Source organism: Microtus pennsylvanicus, chromosome 2, assembly GCF_037038515.1.
Source record: "Microtus pennsylvanicus isolate mMicPen1 chromosome 2, mMicPen1.hap1, whole genome shotgun sequence".
NCBI lineage: Eukaryota > Metazoa > Chordata > Mammalia > Rodentia > Cricetidae > Microtus > Microtus pennsylvanicus.
The window spans coordinates 69221653-69241862 of NC_134580.1; the positions used below are offsets into that span (position 1 = coordinate 69221653).

The window sequence follows — 20210 nt, forward strand, 5'->3', positions numbered from 1 at the left end:
CCTGTCCCCAGGAGGCTGGGATGGGCAATGCCTTCCGCTTCAGGATAAGGCTCAGCACCTTATGAAAGGTCTTCAAAGAGCAGGGAATGAGCAGGCGCTGCAACCGTGTAGACTAGTTTCCATTACTTGCTGATTTTTTTTTTTAACTTTTCTGTGTCTCAGTTTCCTCATTCAGACCCCATATCATTGCCATGGGGAGCAAGTGGTGGTCACGTGCTTCGTACACACCTCATACAATTAGGAGACTGAAATGAGTGAGCGTACCGGAAGCGCTCAGAGCAGCACTTGGTGGGTAGTAAGTGCTCCGCGCTTGTAGTTATTACTGTGAAAACAGCAGCCGCTAAACTCTGGGCATGAGCTTGGAATCTGCCGAGAGAGGTGGTTTGAGTTTCCCCTCTCACCAAGTGTGCTGAGAAAGGCCAGGATTTTAGCTCAGAGACGCTATTGGTTTATTCTGGGGTCCTGCTTCTGTTCTCCCAGGATCCGTCACCATTATTTTATATTTTTGTTTTTATTTAAGCCTTCCAAAGCGCCTTCGTATATTCCCCAACTTCTCTTTAACCTAAGATGACCTTGAACTTCCGATCCTCTCACCTCCAAGAGGTTACGGGGATGGAGCCCAAGGCCTAGGCAGCCACACACGCCCCAGGCCGGCACCATTCATTTAAGCAGCGCCTTTCCCCAAGGAGCAAAGGTATTGCTTTGTATTTGACCGAATCAAATACAGGGAATCTGGGGCCCTGGAGCCAGACACAACCAGGAAGAGTCCATGGTCCCTCACTGTCCAGACCTTCTCTGGTGACCACACACCTCTCCCTAAACAGGGAAACAGCTTACTGCTGCCAGACTGAGTATGCCCGCCCGAAGGCAGGTTTACGAGCTAGACACTCGCTCACTAGGGGCGCAGGGGCAGAGCAAGGTCACTAGTGCAGAACCTGTTCAGGAGCGCCTGGGGGGTGCGGTACAAAGAGCTCGGGAGCTGAACAAGTCTCTACAACAATGAGAATCTAGACAGAAACGCTGTATGCTCCTCACTAACAACCATCTTCGGCAGCCAGCACTGAGCGATCCACATTCACGGCAGAACCAGTCCAGCCCAGCTGGGGGCGCTTCCTTCCAGTCGAATTCTGTGTGTGGGGGCTTCTCTCCAAGACTGCGGTGGGGCCCAGGGGAGAGGGTTGCGCAGAGCTGGAAGAGCCGTGAGTCAGCGGCTACAGTATTTCTCCAGCAGCTGCTCTGCAGGCGATAAGGCTTTGCCAAGCCCCTTCCCGGGGGCCTGGGAGAGGAGAGTAGGGGGGTCCCTGAAGTTTCCAGTTTCAGGAAGATGAACAAGAATGACCTCTTTTGAGGATGCCTAAAGGAACGTGCTAAGGGGCCTCGGTTGGCCGGGTGTTATGAGGCGCCCCCACCCCACCTGCTAGAAACAGCAGCCAAAGCTCAGCAGGCTGGAGCTTCCTGAGTGGTGGGAGCCAAGTGGAAGAGGAGGGCGGCCAAGGGGCAGGGAGGGTGGGGTAGAGGACGCTCCGCGCTCGGTCTTCCTTGCCCAGGGTTCCTGGAGTGCTGGGTGGATGGTGGTCGTGTCATATCGCACCTAGATTTATCTGCCTCTCCTGGGAGCATTGCCACCAGTAGCTGCTCACTGGATACTGTAACCTCTTGCTATCTGATGTCTGGCCTCTCGGACATGCAGATCAGCTATGGTTTGAGACAGCAGGAAACTGAGAAAGGGGTCTATGCCCCCTCAACCCATTTTACTACTGAGAAAGCTAAGGTCCAGAGAGTGCAAGTCCTTAACCCACAGTCACACAGTGAGTAGTCAATATTCCGGGCGGGGTTCTCCGCAGTTCTGGGATTGCACTGACGGGAAGGAATTCCTCTTGTGTTCTCAACTCACCTCCCTCGATCCCCGTAAAGCTCTCCCTAGAGACCTCAGACCTCCCCAGCTCTGACTCTGGTCGCTATCTCCTGCGATCCAGCCCCCTCCCCGCCTCTTGCTCACACAGACACACAAAAATCAGATTTAGGCTGTCTGATGGAAATTGGGGGTGGAGCTGGGGAAGAAAGGCCAGTGGCAGGAGTTCATAGAGATCTCACGCCAGCGCTTGGGGGGGGGGGGAGTTCTGTTAGGGTGGGCAGCCTTCGGGAGTGCCTTTTCATACAGGCTACGGGGGAAGCCAGAGAAAGAGACATTTCCCTCCTCCTTGAAGACTTTTTCCTGTACTTGTGCCAATATCAGCTCCTTCGCCGCCGCCACGCGCAAGCGGCGCCGGCTCCACTCTCTGGAAGGAGAGGTCCCCAGCCATCCGGCTCTCAGGCCGGCACCCCGCCTCCCCGGCTGCTGCGCCTCCCCTTGGCGCCGCAGCTCAGCCGCCTACCCTTTAAATTTTAGGGGTGGCTAAGGGGTCCAGCTTGCCTGAGTCGCAGTTACGTGGCTAAACTGGTCTATTGGGTCCCGCCCCTCGTAAGAATCTCGCTTGTTCATTGGTGGAAGAAGAGGAGCTCCTCGCCAATGAGAGGAGACTGCGAGTCACCGCCCGCCTGGCCCGGAGCGCGGCTGCGCAGAGCAGGGTTCTAGACGGGGAAGCCTGCAGGGGGGTGTGCAAGTACAGCGTGTTCTTGATCTGTGATGGGGCAGAGCTGAGATGGCAATCCCGCGGTCTCCGGAGACCCTAATAGTCGTTTGGCCACCCGTGATGAGAGGGAGAGCAATTCACTTCCAGCTCTTCTCCACCCCCTCTTCCAGTAATCTTACCATAGGGTGGCACGGAGGTACCACAAGGTACCAGCCCCTCGTGTGAGAGGGGGCGTTCCCAGGATCGTACAGAATAAACTCTTGCTCGTTTCCGCGACTTTTCCTCAACCTTTCCATAGGGGTCAGTGCAGACAGAAAATATCTGGGCTCAGCAGCTGGCTGGAGTACCAGTGCTGTCACTTGTGCACCCCTAGTTCTCTGACGCTTGCACCCCTGTCCTGGTTTATACCCCAAACCCTAGTCCAGACAGATTCGGTCTGTGCTGCGTGGGGGAGACCTAAATTGGCCCAGACTGAGCTATGGGATCAGGGTGGGGGAAATCCCCAGCGAACATTCCTTCTGAGAGAGCGAGCTCTGGGAAGAGATGGGAGGAGCGTTCTCTCACATTTCCTGCTTTCCCTGGGAAGGCTGCAGCAGATGCCTCTCGTCCCCTAACACACTGACCCATGCATTCCCGGACGGTTACTTGCCTAGTGACCACGAGATAATTGCCTCCATTTCAAGCCCAAGGCCACCACTGTGAGTCACTGCTGTGTCTAGTGTGTGAGCTGGGTGAGGGGGCGCACGACTAAGACTGCAGAGAGGTGAAGTGGGCTCCTGGGGCCCTGTGGTCAGATCGCTTTGTCCTTAAGCATCACCACACAAGTTTTGGGGGCCCTAAAATACTAAAAACTTGTCGAGCTAGACTCATGGCTGCCTGGCCAAAGGGAAGAGACATCAGACCCAAAGTCAGGAGGCCCCAGATGGAAACCTCTCTTCTTGACTCTGCTCTGAGGCCTAGGTTAAGGTGGACCGTCCAGGTTTCTACTGGCTACAGTTTGTCCCTCCTGAGGAAGGTGTTAGGGGCAGAAGGAAAAGCCAGTGTGTCTTTGTCTAGCCTCTTGGGCCTAGGAGGCTACCACTTCCCTGGAGCTTTCCTGGCAGTGTGGGAGCTATAGGGAGTCTGGTGTTCTAACCACCCTTACTATCAACCTTTCTTCTACAGGACAAGGAAGGAGCATGCTGAGTTGTTCTGTTTTCCCTTATTGAACTATTAACCATATAACCTAAGTCCAAATAACCAGGAATGCTTCTGTGAGTGCGTGTGAACGCATGTGCACACCTGCACACAAGTGGGCCTTCCACCCAGGGAATCTCCATTTCTCTGACACGACACAGAGAGACACAGACCACCCCACCCCCACAACTGATACATTGAGGTCTGTCTTACACCGGTCTATCATATGTACACTGCTGCCACCCGCACCCCAGATTTCATAGGTGTACACTCTCAGGCAGTATAAGAAGCTTAGGGGACAGATGGGATCAGATGGACAGCAAATCAAAGGTCTGGAGGTGTGACTCACGGTTAGAGCATTTAAGTATGCATGAGGCCCTTTGCTCAATCACCAGTACCACAAAACCACCAAAGATCAGGTGTGGAGTATGCACCTTTAATCCCAGCACTTGGGAGGCAGAGGCACGTGGATCTCTGTGAGTTTGGAGTAGCCAGGGTTACATAGGGAGACCTAGCTCAAAAACCAAACGACCAAAAACACAACACAAGAGATACACACATGTGAAGTCATCCCATGTAGGCTCACATAGACTCATGACCACATGCAACATCTCATATGCTCCCAGGCCTACACACACAAGTAAGCCACAGCCTGCAGCCAGGGCATCATGGCAGCCCAAGCAGAAGAAGATTTGGGAGTCCTCGCCTTGTTTGAGGCCAGGATAGTGACAGCTGGGGTTGGAGGAGTGACTGTGTGCAGACTGGAGCTTTGTTTTTGTGCCAGTGATGTTAGAAAAAGAGGAGAGTGGGTAGGCTGGCACCCACAGCAGGCTACTTTTATGCCAAGCAAGGCCGTGGAAGGGCACATACCACCTCTGCAGTTCCCAGCCTGGTAGTCTGGTTGTCATCTCTCTTTCCCTCCTGTCACCAGTAACCCTGGCCACAGGTCCTTCAGGTTCCCAGTCAACCCCCTGCCATCTGACAAGGTAGCCCTCTGCTGTGGCCCAACTCTGAGGCAGGTGCCAAGCACTGTCTGGGCAGGAGGAAACCACAGTAGTGAGGGACACTGCCCAGGGCCCAGATGAGCTGTGCCTGGCACCCCTGAGGGATGGCAGCTCATGGTCTGGCTTCTGGAGAGCTGGTCCGTATGCATTAGCCAGAGGATGCCTTCGGGACAGCTCAGGACACCGAAAACCAAGTGCCAGACTGGCACCGCGGACCTCTGGAGAATAAAGGCAAGCGGTCACCCTCACTCTCCATCACACACACGTTCATCCAGCCTTACTGAACTCTTGATGTGTTAAGCTCTGCGGTCTGAGAGATGAACAAGCGGGCCTACTTCCCATTCTAGAAAGACTTTCTACCGCGGTGTGACTACCCTTTTATGACGGTAGGTCCATATTTGGAAATGTGATCACTTTCTAGAGTTGTGATCTCCTAAACCCTAAAACAACTATGTCATCCCCCTGTTCAGTGCCCATCCTTAACCTCAAAGAGCAGACTCTAAATTCCATAGGGTAGCAGGAACATCCATTCATGTTGTGTCTCACTAGCTACGGCTAATCCTTTTCCCCACCCTCTTTTCAGACCAAATCTTCCTCTGAAGCCCAGGATGCCCTCAAACTTGTGATCCTCCTGCCTTGCCCCCCAAGTGCTGGGATTATAGGCATGGGGTTCTGTGGGCTCAGTTCTTTCAGATGTACCCGATGCCTTGCGTGCTCAGGTAGAGCCCAGATGTTTGGAGACCTGCCGAGTGGGTGAATGAAGGCATGTGTCAGTGAGCTAATGGACTGAGGCCCCTTCCTCTGCGGCAGTGCATCCAGGAATGCATGTCCTGCACCCTGCTCTGCTGCCAGCCCACTCCTGCTCCAGGCCGAGTTCCACTGGCCAGGACTTCCTCCTTGCATCCCTCTCTGGGGGGACGGGGGTGGGGGAGCGCTACACTCATTTTTTTTTACACTGTCTGGCCTAGGCCTTAGACCAGTTATGTAGGGTGCACAGAGAGAGGTAGTTCTCAGCTGCAGGCCAGGTCTATGAGAATAGATGGGGCCTGTTGGTCAGCTGGCTGGATCTGCTCTTTCTGGGTCCTGACCAGCTGGAAGGTCTTCTAGGCTGGAGCCTAGCACTTGGCTCTGGCTGAATTCTCCTGGCTTCTTCCCCTCCTCGGCACAGTTACTCTTGAGCTTCTGGCTCCCTTAAGGTCCAGCCCGTCTGAGCTCTCCTCAGGTTTTATTTTTGGAACAAGTGACATTTTCTCTCCTTATGTCCTCCCTTCCTTCTGGGAAGGTGTGGGACCCTTGGGTTCCCCTGGGGATCAGGCTATGGCTTCAGCATCAGGGTTCTGGACCTCTCCAGGCCTTCAAGGGAGACTCCTCACCCCACAGATGTGCCTGAGCCAGCTGCCCTGCCTTCTTTCCCCACCCAGTGGGTGACTAATGCCTACCCTTGTCCTTCTTGAAGAGCATCGCTCTGGCCAAAAAAAATCATAATTTGAAGCACCATAAGGCCCGCCTCCTATTATTGTGGGGGTGATATGGCTCAGGGATTATAAACAGGGAGACAGATAGGCCTTATCTGCTGTGTGCTGTGTAGCCTATACCAGGTTCTTAGCCTCTCTAGCCTCAGCCTCAGCTGTGAAGCAGGGGTGCTTCCGTCTACAGCACCAGGTTGCCAGGAGAAGTAATTTGTAAAGTGCTTTCAATAGTGCAGGGCATTCAGAAGGCGCTCACTCAGTGTAGCAACGGCAGGAGAAGAAAAGGGAGGGAAGGATGGAGGAGGTTTGCTCAGGCCAAGGAAGCCACCATGCAGTACCACACATCTCTCTCATCTTCCTTCCAAGGAGAAGGGAGGGACTGACAGGAGCCCCAGTCAGATGAACAAGCCCTCGGCCTTCCTTGGTGGCCCCTAGCACCCTAGTCAGGCCTTCTCTTTCCTCTCTTGCATCAGGGAACTTCCTTGCTTTCTGAGTGCTGGGATTCAGGGGGCCTGGAACTCAGTCCCATGGACTCCGGTCCAGTAGGACTCTGTGAGCAGGGGTGGGTGGGGACTGCTGGGTCCTGCCTGACTCTAGAGTAGAGAAACTGGAGCAACACTCGGGCCAGCTGGGGCTCTTCCAGCTCAGCCAGATGTCTCAGGAATGTGCTGAGCTGGGAACTACCTCTCAGCTTCCCTCACCACCCCCACCCCTCACCCCGCATCTGCTGGCTGGGGCTAGGCCCCACCCCCTGGCCTTTCTCATCCTTTTCTGGGGAGCCTGGCTTCTCTCTGATCCCCTCACCACAGCCCAGCCCATCAGTCTTCTGTAGGAGTTGTCAAAGGCAAGGGTTATTTTCTCCACAGACCCCTGTGGAGTGGCTGACCTTGTGGGCGCCCCGGCTGTCTAGGAGGGGGGAGTTCTGAGTGGATACAGCATGCCAGACCCCAAATGTGGAACTGATTTGCAATGCTGGAGAGAAAGGGGTGAAGGCAGAGGTAGGGCTGGGCGTCCTCTCTGGAGAAGATCTCTGGGCATCTTGTCCCAGCTGAGGGCTGGGAGAGCCAATGGGGTGGTGTGCCAGACTGGGCTTGGCTCAAGAATGGGATACAGATTCTTCCAGTCCCCCTCCCCTGGGCTTTACAGGGACATGATTTGTCTAATATTGGAGGGGGGGGGTCTGAGTTATTGGACAGTACAGGGGAACACCATTAGAGTCCTGAGATTGGGCCAAGTGACAGGGTACGGCTTGGGAGAGACCCCAGCACTTAGCTGGCTAAGCCCCTGCAAGGGTGGAGCTGTCTTGGGTCCTGGTGTAGTGATGAAAGGGCCAAAGGAACTAGGGACTGGTACTCCTGCTCCAGGGGGAGAGTCATATCAGGTCATGGGGTGGGGGTGGGGTGTGATTATTGGAGGTGAAGGACCCAGCTCATTGCTGCCTCATGCTACCCTGGGCTTGGGGAAAGCCCACTCTCTGCCTCCTCTTGAGGAAAATCGCTGATAGCGAAGATGCCCTAATGGACTCTAGCCCTCTTGGCCCCAAGACAGGTCAAAGTCGCTGCGACCATCATCTGGTCCAGGCCAGAGCTGTCACTGGCTCCCTGCATCCTGCTGAAACAAAGGAAGGAACAAACCGGCAGCTCCCTAGCAGGGTATCAAAGGTCGAAGATAACAGATCCCATAGAAGATGTAGCCTGTTTTCTCCTCTCTCAAGCTAGTAAGGTTGTCGCTTTCTTTGCTTATGGCTGGAATGTCTTTTTATCATCTCATTCCCACTCCTCCCATCCTCTCAGACCCAACTTACATGCTGCTTCCTCCAGGAAACCTGCCTGGATCATTCTCTTTCTGCTGTGCTGCCATAGCATGAGACTGCCGGCTGCTGACTGGTGCCATGCCGTGAACTCGTGCCGTGCATGAGAGGAGCCAGGGCTCCTTCTAAGGGAGCCCTGAGCATGGCACAGCGGAATTCCTCATGGTACAGGGGACAATAATAATGGTGAGCACGTGTGTGCTGCCCCTGCTCCGCTCCTTTGCCTTCAGGGTCTCATTGAAGCTTCAGGAAATAAAGTAGACACCGTGGAGCCTTTGCTTTACAGACCAGGACACCAAGGCACACACAGAGAGAAGCATTTCCCAGCTTCATAGTGCTCGTGGTGGGCCAAGTCACATCTGAACTCAGCCCTGCCTCCAGAGCGTGTTCTTGGGGTCCATGACTTCACTGGCTGCTGACAGAATGGAGGGAGGGGCCCCGCTACTCCTGCATACCCCTGTATGTAGCTAGTACAGGCTGGGAGTAAAGCATAGGCCCCAGCTCCAGGTGTGGAGTCTCCACCCAGGACTCCAGCTTTGTTCTTCCCTGGCTATGAATGTCCTGATACCTAGAAACATAGAGCAGAGCTCTGAGGAACTGGGAAGTTTTGGGGCTTAACACAAAGGAAAGGCCTTCTATCCAGGTCTGGCATTGCAGGCCTGTAATCCTAATTATGCAGGAGGCTGGGGCAGCAGGATCACAAGTTCAGGGCCTGCCTGCACTATAGAGTGAGTTCAAGGCCAGCCTGGGTAACTTAGAGAGATCCTGTCTTAAAATTGTAAAAGGAAAGAAGAGGGCCAAGGGTATAGCAGAATGTAGAGCGCTTGTCTAGCACAAGGAAGATCCTGGGTTCAGTCCTTAGTACATAAAAATGTTGCCAGGCTATGCTGGCACAGTTGGGTGGTGGTAGCACACACCTTTAATCCCAGCATTCGGGAGGTAGAGGCAGGAGGATCTCTGTCAGATCGAGGCCAGCCTGGTCTACAGAGTGAGTTCCAGGACAGGTTCCCCATGGCAGTGCCAAGTGCTAATATCTTTCTTTTCAGACAAGGAAGGCATCAGCGAAGCAGCAGTGTTCCGCAGAAGGCATATTGTACACTAGGCTTTGTGTTAGGTCCTCTTCAAAAATTCCTAGTTGAGGGCCAGGAAGATGGTAAGATGATGGTAAGATGATGGTAAGATGATGGTAAGATGATGGTAAGATGATGGTAAGATGGTAAGATGATGGTAAGATGATGGTAAGATGGTAAGATGATGGTAAGATGATGGTAAGATGATGGTAAGATGATGGTAAGATGATGGTAAGATGATGGTAAGATGATGGTAAGATGATGGTAAGATGATGGTAAGATGATGGTAAGATGATGGTAAGATGATGGTAAGATGATGGTAAGATGATGGTAAGATGATGGTAAGATGATGGTAAGATGATGGTAAGATGATGGTAAGATGATGGTAAGATGATGGTAAGATGGTAAGATGATGGTAAGATGATGGTAAGATGGTAAGATGATGGTAAGATGATGGTAAGATGGTAAGATGATGGTAAGATGATGGTAAGATGATGGTAAGATGATGGTAAGATGATGGTAAGATGATGGTAAGATGATGGTAAGATGATGGTAAGATGATGGTAAGATGATGGTAAGATGGTAAGATGATGGTAAGATGATGGTAAGATGATGGTAAGATGATGGTAAGATGATGGTAAGATGGTAAGATGATGGTAAGATGATGGTAAGATGATGGTAAGATGATGGTAAGATGATGGTAAGATGATGGTAAGATGATGGTAAGATGGTAAGATGATGGTAAGATGATGGTAAGATGATGGTAAGATGATGGTAAGATGATGGTAAGATGGTAAGATGATGGTAAGATGATGGTAAGATGATGGTAAGATGATGGTAAGATGATGGTAAGATGGTAAGATGATGGTAAGATGATGGTAAGATGATGGTAAGATGATGGTAAGATGATGGTAAGATGGTAAGATGATGGTAAGATGATGGTAAGATGATGGTAAGATGATGGTAAGATGAAGGTAAGATGATGGTAAGATGGTAAGATGATGGTAAGATGGTTAGGGTACTGTTGCTAAGCCTGACAGCTAAAGTTGGATCCTTGGACTCCACATGGTACAAAGAGGGGACTGAAACCAACTCTTTGCACATCTTCACATGTACCCCATGGCATGCACACACATACTGGGGGGGAGAAGGGAGAGAGAGGAGACAAGGGGGAGAGAGAGGGGGAAGAGAGAAGAGAAGGGGAGGGAGAGGAGAGAGAGAGAGAGAGAGAGAGAGAAGAGAGAGAGGGAGAGAAAGGAGAGAGGGGGAGGGAAATTGTAGTTGAGTTCTTGTGAGAACTGAGAACCCTATTTTTGAGCATCTTCCTGACTTTGTGCAGGAAGAAAAGAAGTCTGAATGAGTCAGGAACCTGCCCCGCATCTGAGGACAGCCAAGATTGTCCCTAGAGCTAGCAGTGCTGACGCTGACCCTAGATGGTCACCCCACTCTCACTTCAGGCATAGCCCAGCTGCCCAGGGCCTGCCCAGCTCTCTGCCACCTGATCTTGGACCTGATGTTTATATAGATTGGGCCTCATTGCCAGCTGTTGGGGTTTGAATCTTATGTCCAAGTGAGTAGGTTTGACGGTTCTGCTTGCTTCTTACCCAAACTCGTGCAGTTTTGGAGACCAAGATATCCAGAGTACGGTCTGTTTCTAAAGGTGGCTGGTGGGTTCCCAAATAGCAATTTTTATTATACTATAGAGTTCACAGATAGTTAAATACTTATATTCTAATATTTCATGTTAGAAAAAGTCATCTAGGGGCTAGAAGATGGCTCAGAGGATAAAACACTTGCTGTACAAGTGTGAAGACCAGAGTTGAGATCCCCACATTCACAGAACAGGCAGGCAGGCACGGTGGCCAGCCTGTAATCCCAGCATTCCAGAGGTAAAGACAAACAAACTCGCTAGCTAGGCCAGGTGGACTGGTAAACTCTGGGTTTAGTGAAAGACCCTGCCTTAGTAACTAAAGTGGAGAAGGTTGAGGAAGACACTCCATGCCAACATTTGATCTCTATACACACCCACACCTGTGTGCTCATTCAAGTGTGAACATAGATACAGGAGTGTAGTGTGCACACACTCCCAACAAAGGCCATCATGATAAAGTGAAAAGCTGAGGTGAGACATAAGAATTAATACTTGAATACATGCATAAATGGATTAATAAAATCTATTTAAAAGAAGGCTCACTAAAGCTGGAAGTTGTCTGATGTTTTCTTTCATTGCCCATCTACCTTCTTACCCTCCCCCACTGCTGCCCACTCAGCCCTTCTTTGCACTAATTCTCCCTCCCACCACCCACTCATCCATTCCCTCTCCTCTCTGTCGTCTCCTTATCCACCTCCCCATCCCCCATCTGTCCATCCATTCTTCTCTCCATTCATCCATCTGTCAACCTATAGTGTAAATAAATATCTTCTAAGCACTGCAGGTGCAACTAGAAAATAGCCAAAATTAATGAAGTGACCCTCTGCCTTCAGGAACATTAGTCTAGTTTAGTGATGAGGAGGTCAAGGTCCAGAAAGGGAAAGGGCTTGGCCTAAGATCACCCGGTAAATTGAGAAAGAAGGGACTGACGGGTGAGGATGGTCCAGGCAGAAGAGAACCCACAGAAGCAGGTTGAGCCCTGTAGTTGCTGCCTGAGAACCAACTCCCGGCTCTCCAGCAGGGCCTTAAGGGCCTGCCTCATGCCTCTGTTGCTTTCATTTTTGTTATTCTTTTGGAAGGGGAGGAGGGAGTGGCTGCAGCTGTCCAGCTGTTATGTTGGACCACACATCCCTGCTCAGATGTGTCAGCCTCTTTGTGAAGGGTGAAATGGTTTCTGGGCCAACAGCCAAGGACTAAGGAAGCATCATTGAGTTCTCTGTCCCTGGAGACCTGGGGGAGAAGCAGACTGAGCCTGGCAACAGGGAAATCCACTCACAACTCAAAGTCAAGTTAACCTCATTGGCCATATGGTGTGTCCAGTTCTAGCAAATCAGGACTTTGTAAGGAAACCAATACTTCTGACATACTTCTTTTGCCAGTCAAGGTTCTGGGCCGTGTTCTGCTCCTCCCAGCTTCTGAACCAGATGTTCCAACCTTCCCTTTTTTCCTGCTCCTGGCCCAAGGTCCCGCCACTGACTGTGGCTTCACTGGGTCTGCTCAAGGGGGTTACACAGATTTCTAGCCAAAGCAAAGCTCATAGTCTTGACTCCACCCAAATCGTCCTCCTCCATCATGCCCCCCTGGAGTGCCGAGACTTCCAGAAGAACAGCCTGTTCTTCAACATCTGGAACTGGTTTCTTGAGAGAGGTTCAAGGGCAAGCCAGGTCCCTGGGAGAGATGCTCCAGGAGGCCCCGGGTTGTAAGAGGTACATAAGTGGAGGAGAGGACACGAGGTGGGCGGTGTCCTCTATGGGTCCTCTAGAGAACAGAGGTGCAAGTTCCCCAGAGGATTATGGAGTATCACCCAGTATGGACATAAGGAGAGGACACGAGGTGGGCGGTGTCCTCTGTGGGTCCTCTAGAGAACAGAGGTGCAAGTTCCCCAGAGGATTATGGAGTATCACCCAGTATGGACATAAGGAGAGGACACGAGGTGGGCGGTGTCCTCTGTGGGTCCTCTAGAGAACAGAGGTGCAAGTTCCCCAGAGGATTATGGAGTATCACCCAGTATGGACATAAGGAGAGGACACGAGGTGGGCGGTGTCCTCTGTGGGTCCTCTAGAGAACAGAGGTGCAAGTTCCCCAGAGGATTATGGAGTATCACCCAGTATGGACATAAGGAGAGGACACGAGGTGGGCGGTGTCCTCTGTGGGTCCTCTAGAGAACAGAGGTGCAAGTTCCCCAGAGGATTATGGAGTATCACCCAGTATGGACATAAGGAGAGGGGATGAGGGGCCTCTCTAGGGGCTCCAGCTGTGTCTCTAAAACTCCGGGTATCCATGGCAGCTATGGAGAATATAGGGAGGACCCTTTGGATACATAGCAATGTCTAAGTTAGAACAACAGCACACACAAGGGGCTAGCTAGTCTCCAACTATTCCTCTCTGTCCTCAGAGTCCCTGGAGAGTCTAAGTTGCCTCTCTAAGAGTCTCTTTCTCGTCTGCACTAAGGATGGAGATGCTGATGGGATGCTCAGGCTAGAGAAGACAGCTGTGCTGCTGACATGCTTCTCAACAGCATCTTCACCACCAGAGGTGGAAGATATTGGGTAGGCATGCAAGGTCACCTTGGAGAAACCTTGCAAAACTTGTTCAAAAGCAAGATTAGCTAAGTCTGCCTTCGTGTTCAGCTGTGTGTAATAACCCTGCCTCCTTGTTCAGTTGTGTGAATAACCCCGCCTCCTTGTTCAGCTGTGTGTAATAACCCCGCCTCCTTGTTCAGCTGTATGTAATAACCCCGCCTCCTTGTTCAGCTGTGTGTAATAACCCCGCCTCCTTGTTCAGCTGTGTGTAATAACCCCGCCTCCTTGTTCAGCTGTGTGTAATAACCCCGCCTCCTTGTTCAGCTGTGTGTAATAACCCCGCCTCCTTGTTCAGCTGTGTGTAATAACCCCGCCTCCTTGTTCAGCTGTGTGTAATAACCCCGCCTCCTTGTTCAGCTATATAATAACCCCGCCTCCTTGTTCAGCTGTAGATAATAAACACGCTGAGCTTCCAGGGCACCACAGCTTCTCCATCAGAGAGCCAGTCCATCCAATCCCAGCTCATTTCTTCACTGGCCCACCTAGGTCAATACGGGGAGGCATGCAGAACATGGCATCTATACTACTATTTCCCTGTTTCTGACTTAGCTCGGGGGAGCTGGAGACCTGGGTGGTCTACCAATGCGCCTCTCCAGTACCAAGTCATTGAAGGAACGGGCATGTCTGTTAGTGAACAAGAAAAAGAATGCCTGGCAGACACAGGGAGGCTTGGGGGCGGCTGAGGCTTCTGTGGGCATCCCCATCACACTCAGGGCTGGCCAGGTCAGGACCCCAAGGCTCCAGGGCCCCTTCTGGAATTTCCTGCATACCTCGTGAATACTCAGGTCTGGTTGGCTCTCACTGTTTTTAACAGCTTTCCTTTCCTTTGAAGGAATTTTCTCTACAAATACAATAAATTCTTGACTATAGCAAAGTCCTGTGTAGTATGAAGAAACCTGTGCTTCTGCCTCACATTCAGGCTCCAGCTCAAGTAAAATGGGCAGATCTCTGTCTCTCTGTGGGGGCTGGCTTAGCAACAGGACCCGTCTCTTGTGGGGCGCTCTGTTTGATGTACAGCCTTTACTCTTTTGCTGTTTGTGACGGGTCCACCCACTAGAACAGATCACTGTTCACTGACTCTACAAACGCATAACTCCATATTTTACATAATTTGGAAATAGTAGGTTGGCTTTTGCATTATTGTAGAATTTTACTATCGAAAGTGCTTCTTTTGCATCACAATATTATGCTAGGTTTATGGCAATGTGTAAAATATGGTCTCTGTTTTTATGGAACTTTTTCATGGAGGAAATACATAAAAAGTCAATAAAACATCTGCAAACTGGGATCCAGGCCGTGAAGAAGCCAAAGGAAGGACAGGGGCCTCAGGCATCTGAGCTGAGAGTAGGGACCTGGGTGGAAGGACTTGAAGCGGAGCATTTCAGAAGGTAGGAATAGCACGTGCCAAGGCCTGAGGTGGCTCTGCAAAGGGACCACAGCTTAAGACCTGAGTGAGGTCTAAGAGACCCAGAAAAACCTGAGAAGGAAGAAAGAGGACAACCCAGGCTCAAGAGCCAGAGATTCAAATTCCCTACAGGTCAGCTAACTCTAGACTGTCCTAGACTGTGGCCTGCAGGGGCCTTGGGAAGAGTGTGCAATGGCTCAAAGTAATGACTATTCTTTGGAAACCATGGCAATGCTCTCTGTAAAGCCCAGAGACAATGTCAGCTGCAACTCTGACGGCTCCTACACTTTTCTCCCTGTAACACATAGTGTCTAGGGATCTGGGAAGAAGGTCGGTAAGGTCCTTACCACAGAAGCAGGAGGACCTGAGTCAGACCCCCAGAACCCATTGAAAAGGCAGGTCCAGTGGTGCACACTTTTAAACACAGTGCTGGGGAGTTAGGGACGGTCTAGCCTAATCAGTGAGCTATGGGCCAGTGAGAGAAAGATGGTGTTTCCGAGGAGGCTGTTACCTCACCTCCACGCACCCGAGTACACACCTGCACACCCCACCACACAAAATACACGCACGTTTAAAAAAAATGGTGTCTGACCTGGACCTCATTCATTCATTCATTTGTTCATTCATGCAGCTGTCATGGTTGAACCATATCCTGTACGGGATCAAGGAGACAGATGTCACTCCAGCTTTCAGGAGCTGGTTTCCTCAGAAGTGGGGGAGGGTAGAAAACAAAAATAAGCAAACTCTGGACTCCAAATTCAGTGTTTTGGTGGAGTGTTTGGAGCTCTACCGAGATTTTGGTTTTCCAGTGAGTTTTTCTTTACTTATTCTTTTCTGGTGGGTTCCACTCTTAGGCCACAGTACCTTGGCCCTTCTTGTTGGTCGGAATTAACACACACACACACACACACACACACACACACACACACACGCACAGGCACACACACACACTCACAGGCACACACAGATGCACAGGCACACACACACGCACACACACAGGCACACACGCATACACATGCACAGGCACACACACACATGCACACGTACAAGAACACACGCACACACACATGCACAGGCACACACACATGCACACACACACACACACACGCTCTATAGATGCCTGCAGAAAGCCCTCCCACACATGCACAAACACACACGCACACACACAGGCACACACATGCACACACACACAGGTACACACACATGTGCACACACACACGCACACACACAGACACACACACACATGCACACACACACTCTATAGGTGCCTGCAGAAAGCCCACCCACACAGGCACATCCACACACATATACTTCTCTAATCTTCCTAACCCTCCACAGGCTGGGGGTGGGGCCTCTTGACTTTCCCCTTTAGCATCGGTGTAGAAGTCAGATTGGGGATCTGGGGAGCAGTGAGCAGCTTCACCTCTTTCCCAAGCTCCTCCTCTGGGCTTGTCCTAGGGTTCCCTCATCCTCACACCTGGCTTCCTCAGCTGCTGAGAGGTGCATGGGTGTGTTGAACAAATATCCTTACAACTTCCTGCTGCTCCCCTCTGAGACAACAGAACCCCCTCCCTCCCTGCTCCCCCTCTTCCTCCTCCCAGACTTCCCAGCTGGGGTTTCCCTGGAGAGAAACCAGAGAGATCCCTGTAAGGGACACGGCACAGAGACCCTCTCTCCCCTCCTCTTCCATCTCTGTTATCTGTGTGCACGCACAGGCCTGGTGACCATAGGGTGTAAATGCTCAAGGAGCTGGGGAAAATCACAGAGGCTGCCGGAGGAAAAGCCTGCACCTCTGGGAGGAAGGACAGTTGCTGTGTTCTAAGGGTGCCTCTAGAGTACCAGAGGCAGCACCACAGTACCCGAAGGAGGGCCTCAGAGGCCATGCAAACACCCCACCACCTGCAGGCTGCAGAGGGGGCAAGGTCTCAGCTGCAGTCAGGAGGACCTAGCTTTCTCTTTTTGCTTTAGGTCCCCATGCAGCTTTGATGGCTCACAATGGGGTTTTAAGGACAGTGAAGACACGACTTTCCATCTTGTAGATAGACGCATCCCTCGCATCCTCATCCCCAGAACCCTCTCTCATCCTCCTGCAGAGAGTGAAGAGGGAGTTGGGGTGTGGCTGTGGTAAGGAACTTAGGCAAGGAAACAGAAGAAAGAGAGAAGGAATGGGACTCGCTCAAGGTCACACGGCAACTCCTGCCTCCCCTGCCCAGTGCCTGGAAGATGTCAACTGTAGCCCCTAACTTGCCTGGGCCTTAAGTTGCCTTCATCTTCTCACCAAATCCTTACACTAGTGCTTCAGGCAAAGAGGGTCTCCTGTTATGGATGAGGAAGTCAGGGCTCTGAGAAAATAAGTCACAGGGCCCAACCACCCCACTAGCTGAGGCAGAAGCATAGCCAGCTCCAGAATTCCCCAGTTCCCAGCCAGGGAACTCTGTCCTCTTAGGAACTGCTTCCCCAGGCCTATCTGACCCTGGACCAGATGAGGGCAGGAGGGCCCCAGCTGGGCTTTCCCTCTGGTGCCCCATTGCCTATCAGGGTTTCTTTCCTGCATTGGAGCAGGGCCCGGAAGAGCAGCTGCAGAGGGGCCGGCTGTGGATTTCATTGAGAAGAAAGCCCAGCTCAGCAGCCCCAGCTGTATGAAGTCTGCAGGAGGCTGCCCTATGCCCTCAGACTTCAGGGAGGCTTCAACAAGCCACTTTCCCTCTAACCAGAACCTTTTACCTGCTCCAAGAGAGCAATATGAAACCTCCAAAACTCTGTTGCTTAACCCCTGGGAAACATCTAGACACCTTGGAAAGCATCGGTCCAGCTTTTCCCTATTATAGATCAAGAAATGGAGGCTCATGCTCACAGGGGAAACAAAGGCAGGATGAGACCACTGCTCCTAAAACAGAACTTCTCTCCTAGTTCCCTTGATCTGATGTGGGAGACTAAGATTTGAACAACCTTGCTGGGACAGCAAGCCCCAGAAGGATACTGCCTCTGGAGTAAGGCCTAGAAGTCCTGACACCTCTGACTTCCCGACTGATGATATCAGTCAAGCTGCTTGGGAGACTCTAGCAAAGTGCAGGGCACCTAAATCCTTTAAGGATTTTCCCTTTGCTTGCTGAAGTTTTTGTTAGCTTAGGAGGTAGGTGGAACAGGTGGGGACCCCCGTGTGCTTGGCCTTCTGGGGAGTGTGGGTGGAGGGGCATACAACTATGGTTCATTCCGAGGTGTTGGTGGGTTCCCATATGATTCTCCAAACAATCCACATTTCTTCAGGATGGGACTCACTCTCTCCCCTCTTCCCCTCTTCCCAAGACCTGCCCCTCCCCATCAAGTCTCTGGGGCTGAGCTCTAGTGAACGAGAGGAAGGAAAGAAGAGTGGGTCTCGTTTCCTTAGTGAAGTAGGGGAAAGGAGGGAGGAAAGCAACTCCACAGCCCGCGGCAGTCATGAAGCCACAGGGAGAGACAAGTTCAGCAGAAGCACAGGGAACTAAGGAAGCACAGTGGCCGAGAGTCTCCCGAAACGTCACCGGGTGCTGCCCTGACCCACTACCCTCAGTTCTTTTCCCGGGAGGTCCCGAGCCTGATTTCATTGGGAGGTCAGGGCAGTGTTCCTCCCTAGTTTCTGGGTCTGGCTCCGGTCCCCTAAAAGCTTAGGGCCTCTGGCGCCACTGTGCGCCCCCAAGCGGAGATACAGCTTCAGAAGCACCGAGGCCCTATAGAAGGAACAGGGAAGGGCTCCTCCACTTTGCGCCCAATCTGGTCCCTGAACCCTGGGGTGGGTGGAGGGCGGATGGAAGACTATGGCAGGGTGGCGCGCGCGGGGAGGGGGGTGAGGATTGGTGTCTCTTGAGTTTATGTCCGAGGTTCGGGTGGCTCCGATACCTACATATCCCCTTCTCGAAGAAGCCAGAGGCCAACGTGTGCTCTGATTGAGTCCTCAGAAGTGGCGTGGGGCGCTAGCTGCGAGCCTACACTCTAGGTTCCTGGTCTGAGAGGGGAGTCCAGGGACCTAGTGCCCATCTTAAAGTCCTATGCACGTGTCCGTCCAGGCTCTGAGCCGAGCCTCCTCCTTGGTTCTTACCGATCTTTGCGGGGTTCTAAGGCACGCCGCGGAGAGGGGTGAGAGTTGTGTGCAAAGGGGAACCGAGACCCTCTCGTTCTTACCGCATTGTTGAGGAAATCCGACTCGTTCAGGTCTCCCAAGTCCAGGAAGCTGGATCCCGGGAACAGCCTGTCGGCCGGGAAGGGTTCCAAGACGGTGTCCATCGCGCCGGGTTCCAGGAGACCCCCCTTCGGGCTGCGCTTCCCTCACTCCAGGGCGGCGGCGATCCCCGCACCGAGCTGCGGCTGGGCCGGGCAAGCAGCCCTGGGGGCAGGTCCCGGCGAGCCCCGGGGGAGGAGCGGCGGGGGTGGCGCGGGTCGGGGGCGCTGGGGGACCTTAAGGCAGAGGCGCCGAACGCACGGTGGGCATTCAGCCGACTCCTCCTCCAGCTCCTCCCGGGGCGCAACTGGCTTCCATGGGGACCCCGGGGGTGGGGCAGATGCTGGAGGAGCCCCCCGGGCCGGGTGGGAACCGGGGGTGGGGGAGCTCAATGCTCCCCCGAGACAGGATGGGTACCGGATCTCTCTGGGTCTCGTCCTAGGCACGGCTTCTGTCACTTTCCCGGGTCTGAAACCTGGAACCCGGGGCTGGTTAGCCCAGCTGGCCTGGGCGCCACGCCCCCACATCAATATTCACGATAACTCAATATTAATGAGTAGGGGGCGTGGCTGGGGGCGTTGGCTCCCCTCTTTTAAAGAGACATGTTTCAGTTAGGCTTTCTTGGAAGGCTCAGCTTTCTGAATGCTCAAATAATGTGATGAAGGCAAAACTATTCTGGAAATTGTAAGTTTCGTGAAACCTGGGCGATTTGTGAAGGCTTTACCAGCCACGATTCCGTTAGCTGAAGACCGACTAGGAAGCCAAGTTTTTCCTCTTCTTTTTCCTCCTCCTGCTCTTCCTTCTCTTCCTCCTCTTTTTTTCTTTTTGAAATAGAATCTATAAGCCCTGGCTGACCTGGAACACTCTGTGTAGACGTTGGTCTTGAACTTATGCCTCTCCGTGTGCATCGCCATGCTGAGCTTTTTCCAGTTTGGTACTAAACCTTGAACCAAACCAAAGTCAGTAAACTGTCAAACTGTCTTTCCTGCTCTTCCACAGGGCTCAAGTTCCATTCCCAGGGCTCACAAAATATCTTCCCACAATGGGGATCTCTCTCTCTCTCTCTCTCTCTCTCTCTCTCTCTCTCTCTCTCTCACACACACACACACACACACACACACACACACACACTTCTTTCTTCTGGGGGTGCCGGATCTCATGTATCCCCAGCTGGGTTTATTGATTGGCATGGACCACCACACCCAGGTTTTTTGTTGTTGTTGGTTGTTTTGGTTTGTATTTTGAGACAGGGTTTCTTTGTGTGTAGCTGTGGCT

General features: G+C 52.2%; 1 protein-coding gene across 1 annotated transcript in view; it reads right to left on the reverse strand.

The window, feature by feature from the left end:
* Creb3l1 (cAMP responsive element binding protein 3 like 1) overlaps positions 1–19137 on the reverse strand; it is a 42926-nt gene extending 23789 nt beyond the window's left edge. The window contains exon 1 of the mRNA XM_075961413.1: positions 18899–19137. Coding sequence (XP_075817528.1) covers positions 18899–19000 — 102 coding nt within the window. The 5' untranslated portion in view covers positions 19001–19137. The remainder of the gene's footprint in view (positions 1–18898) is intronic.
* Between the last annotated feature and the right edge of the window lie 1073 nt (positions 19138–20210).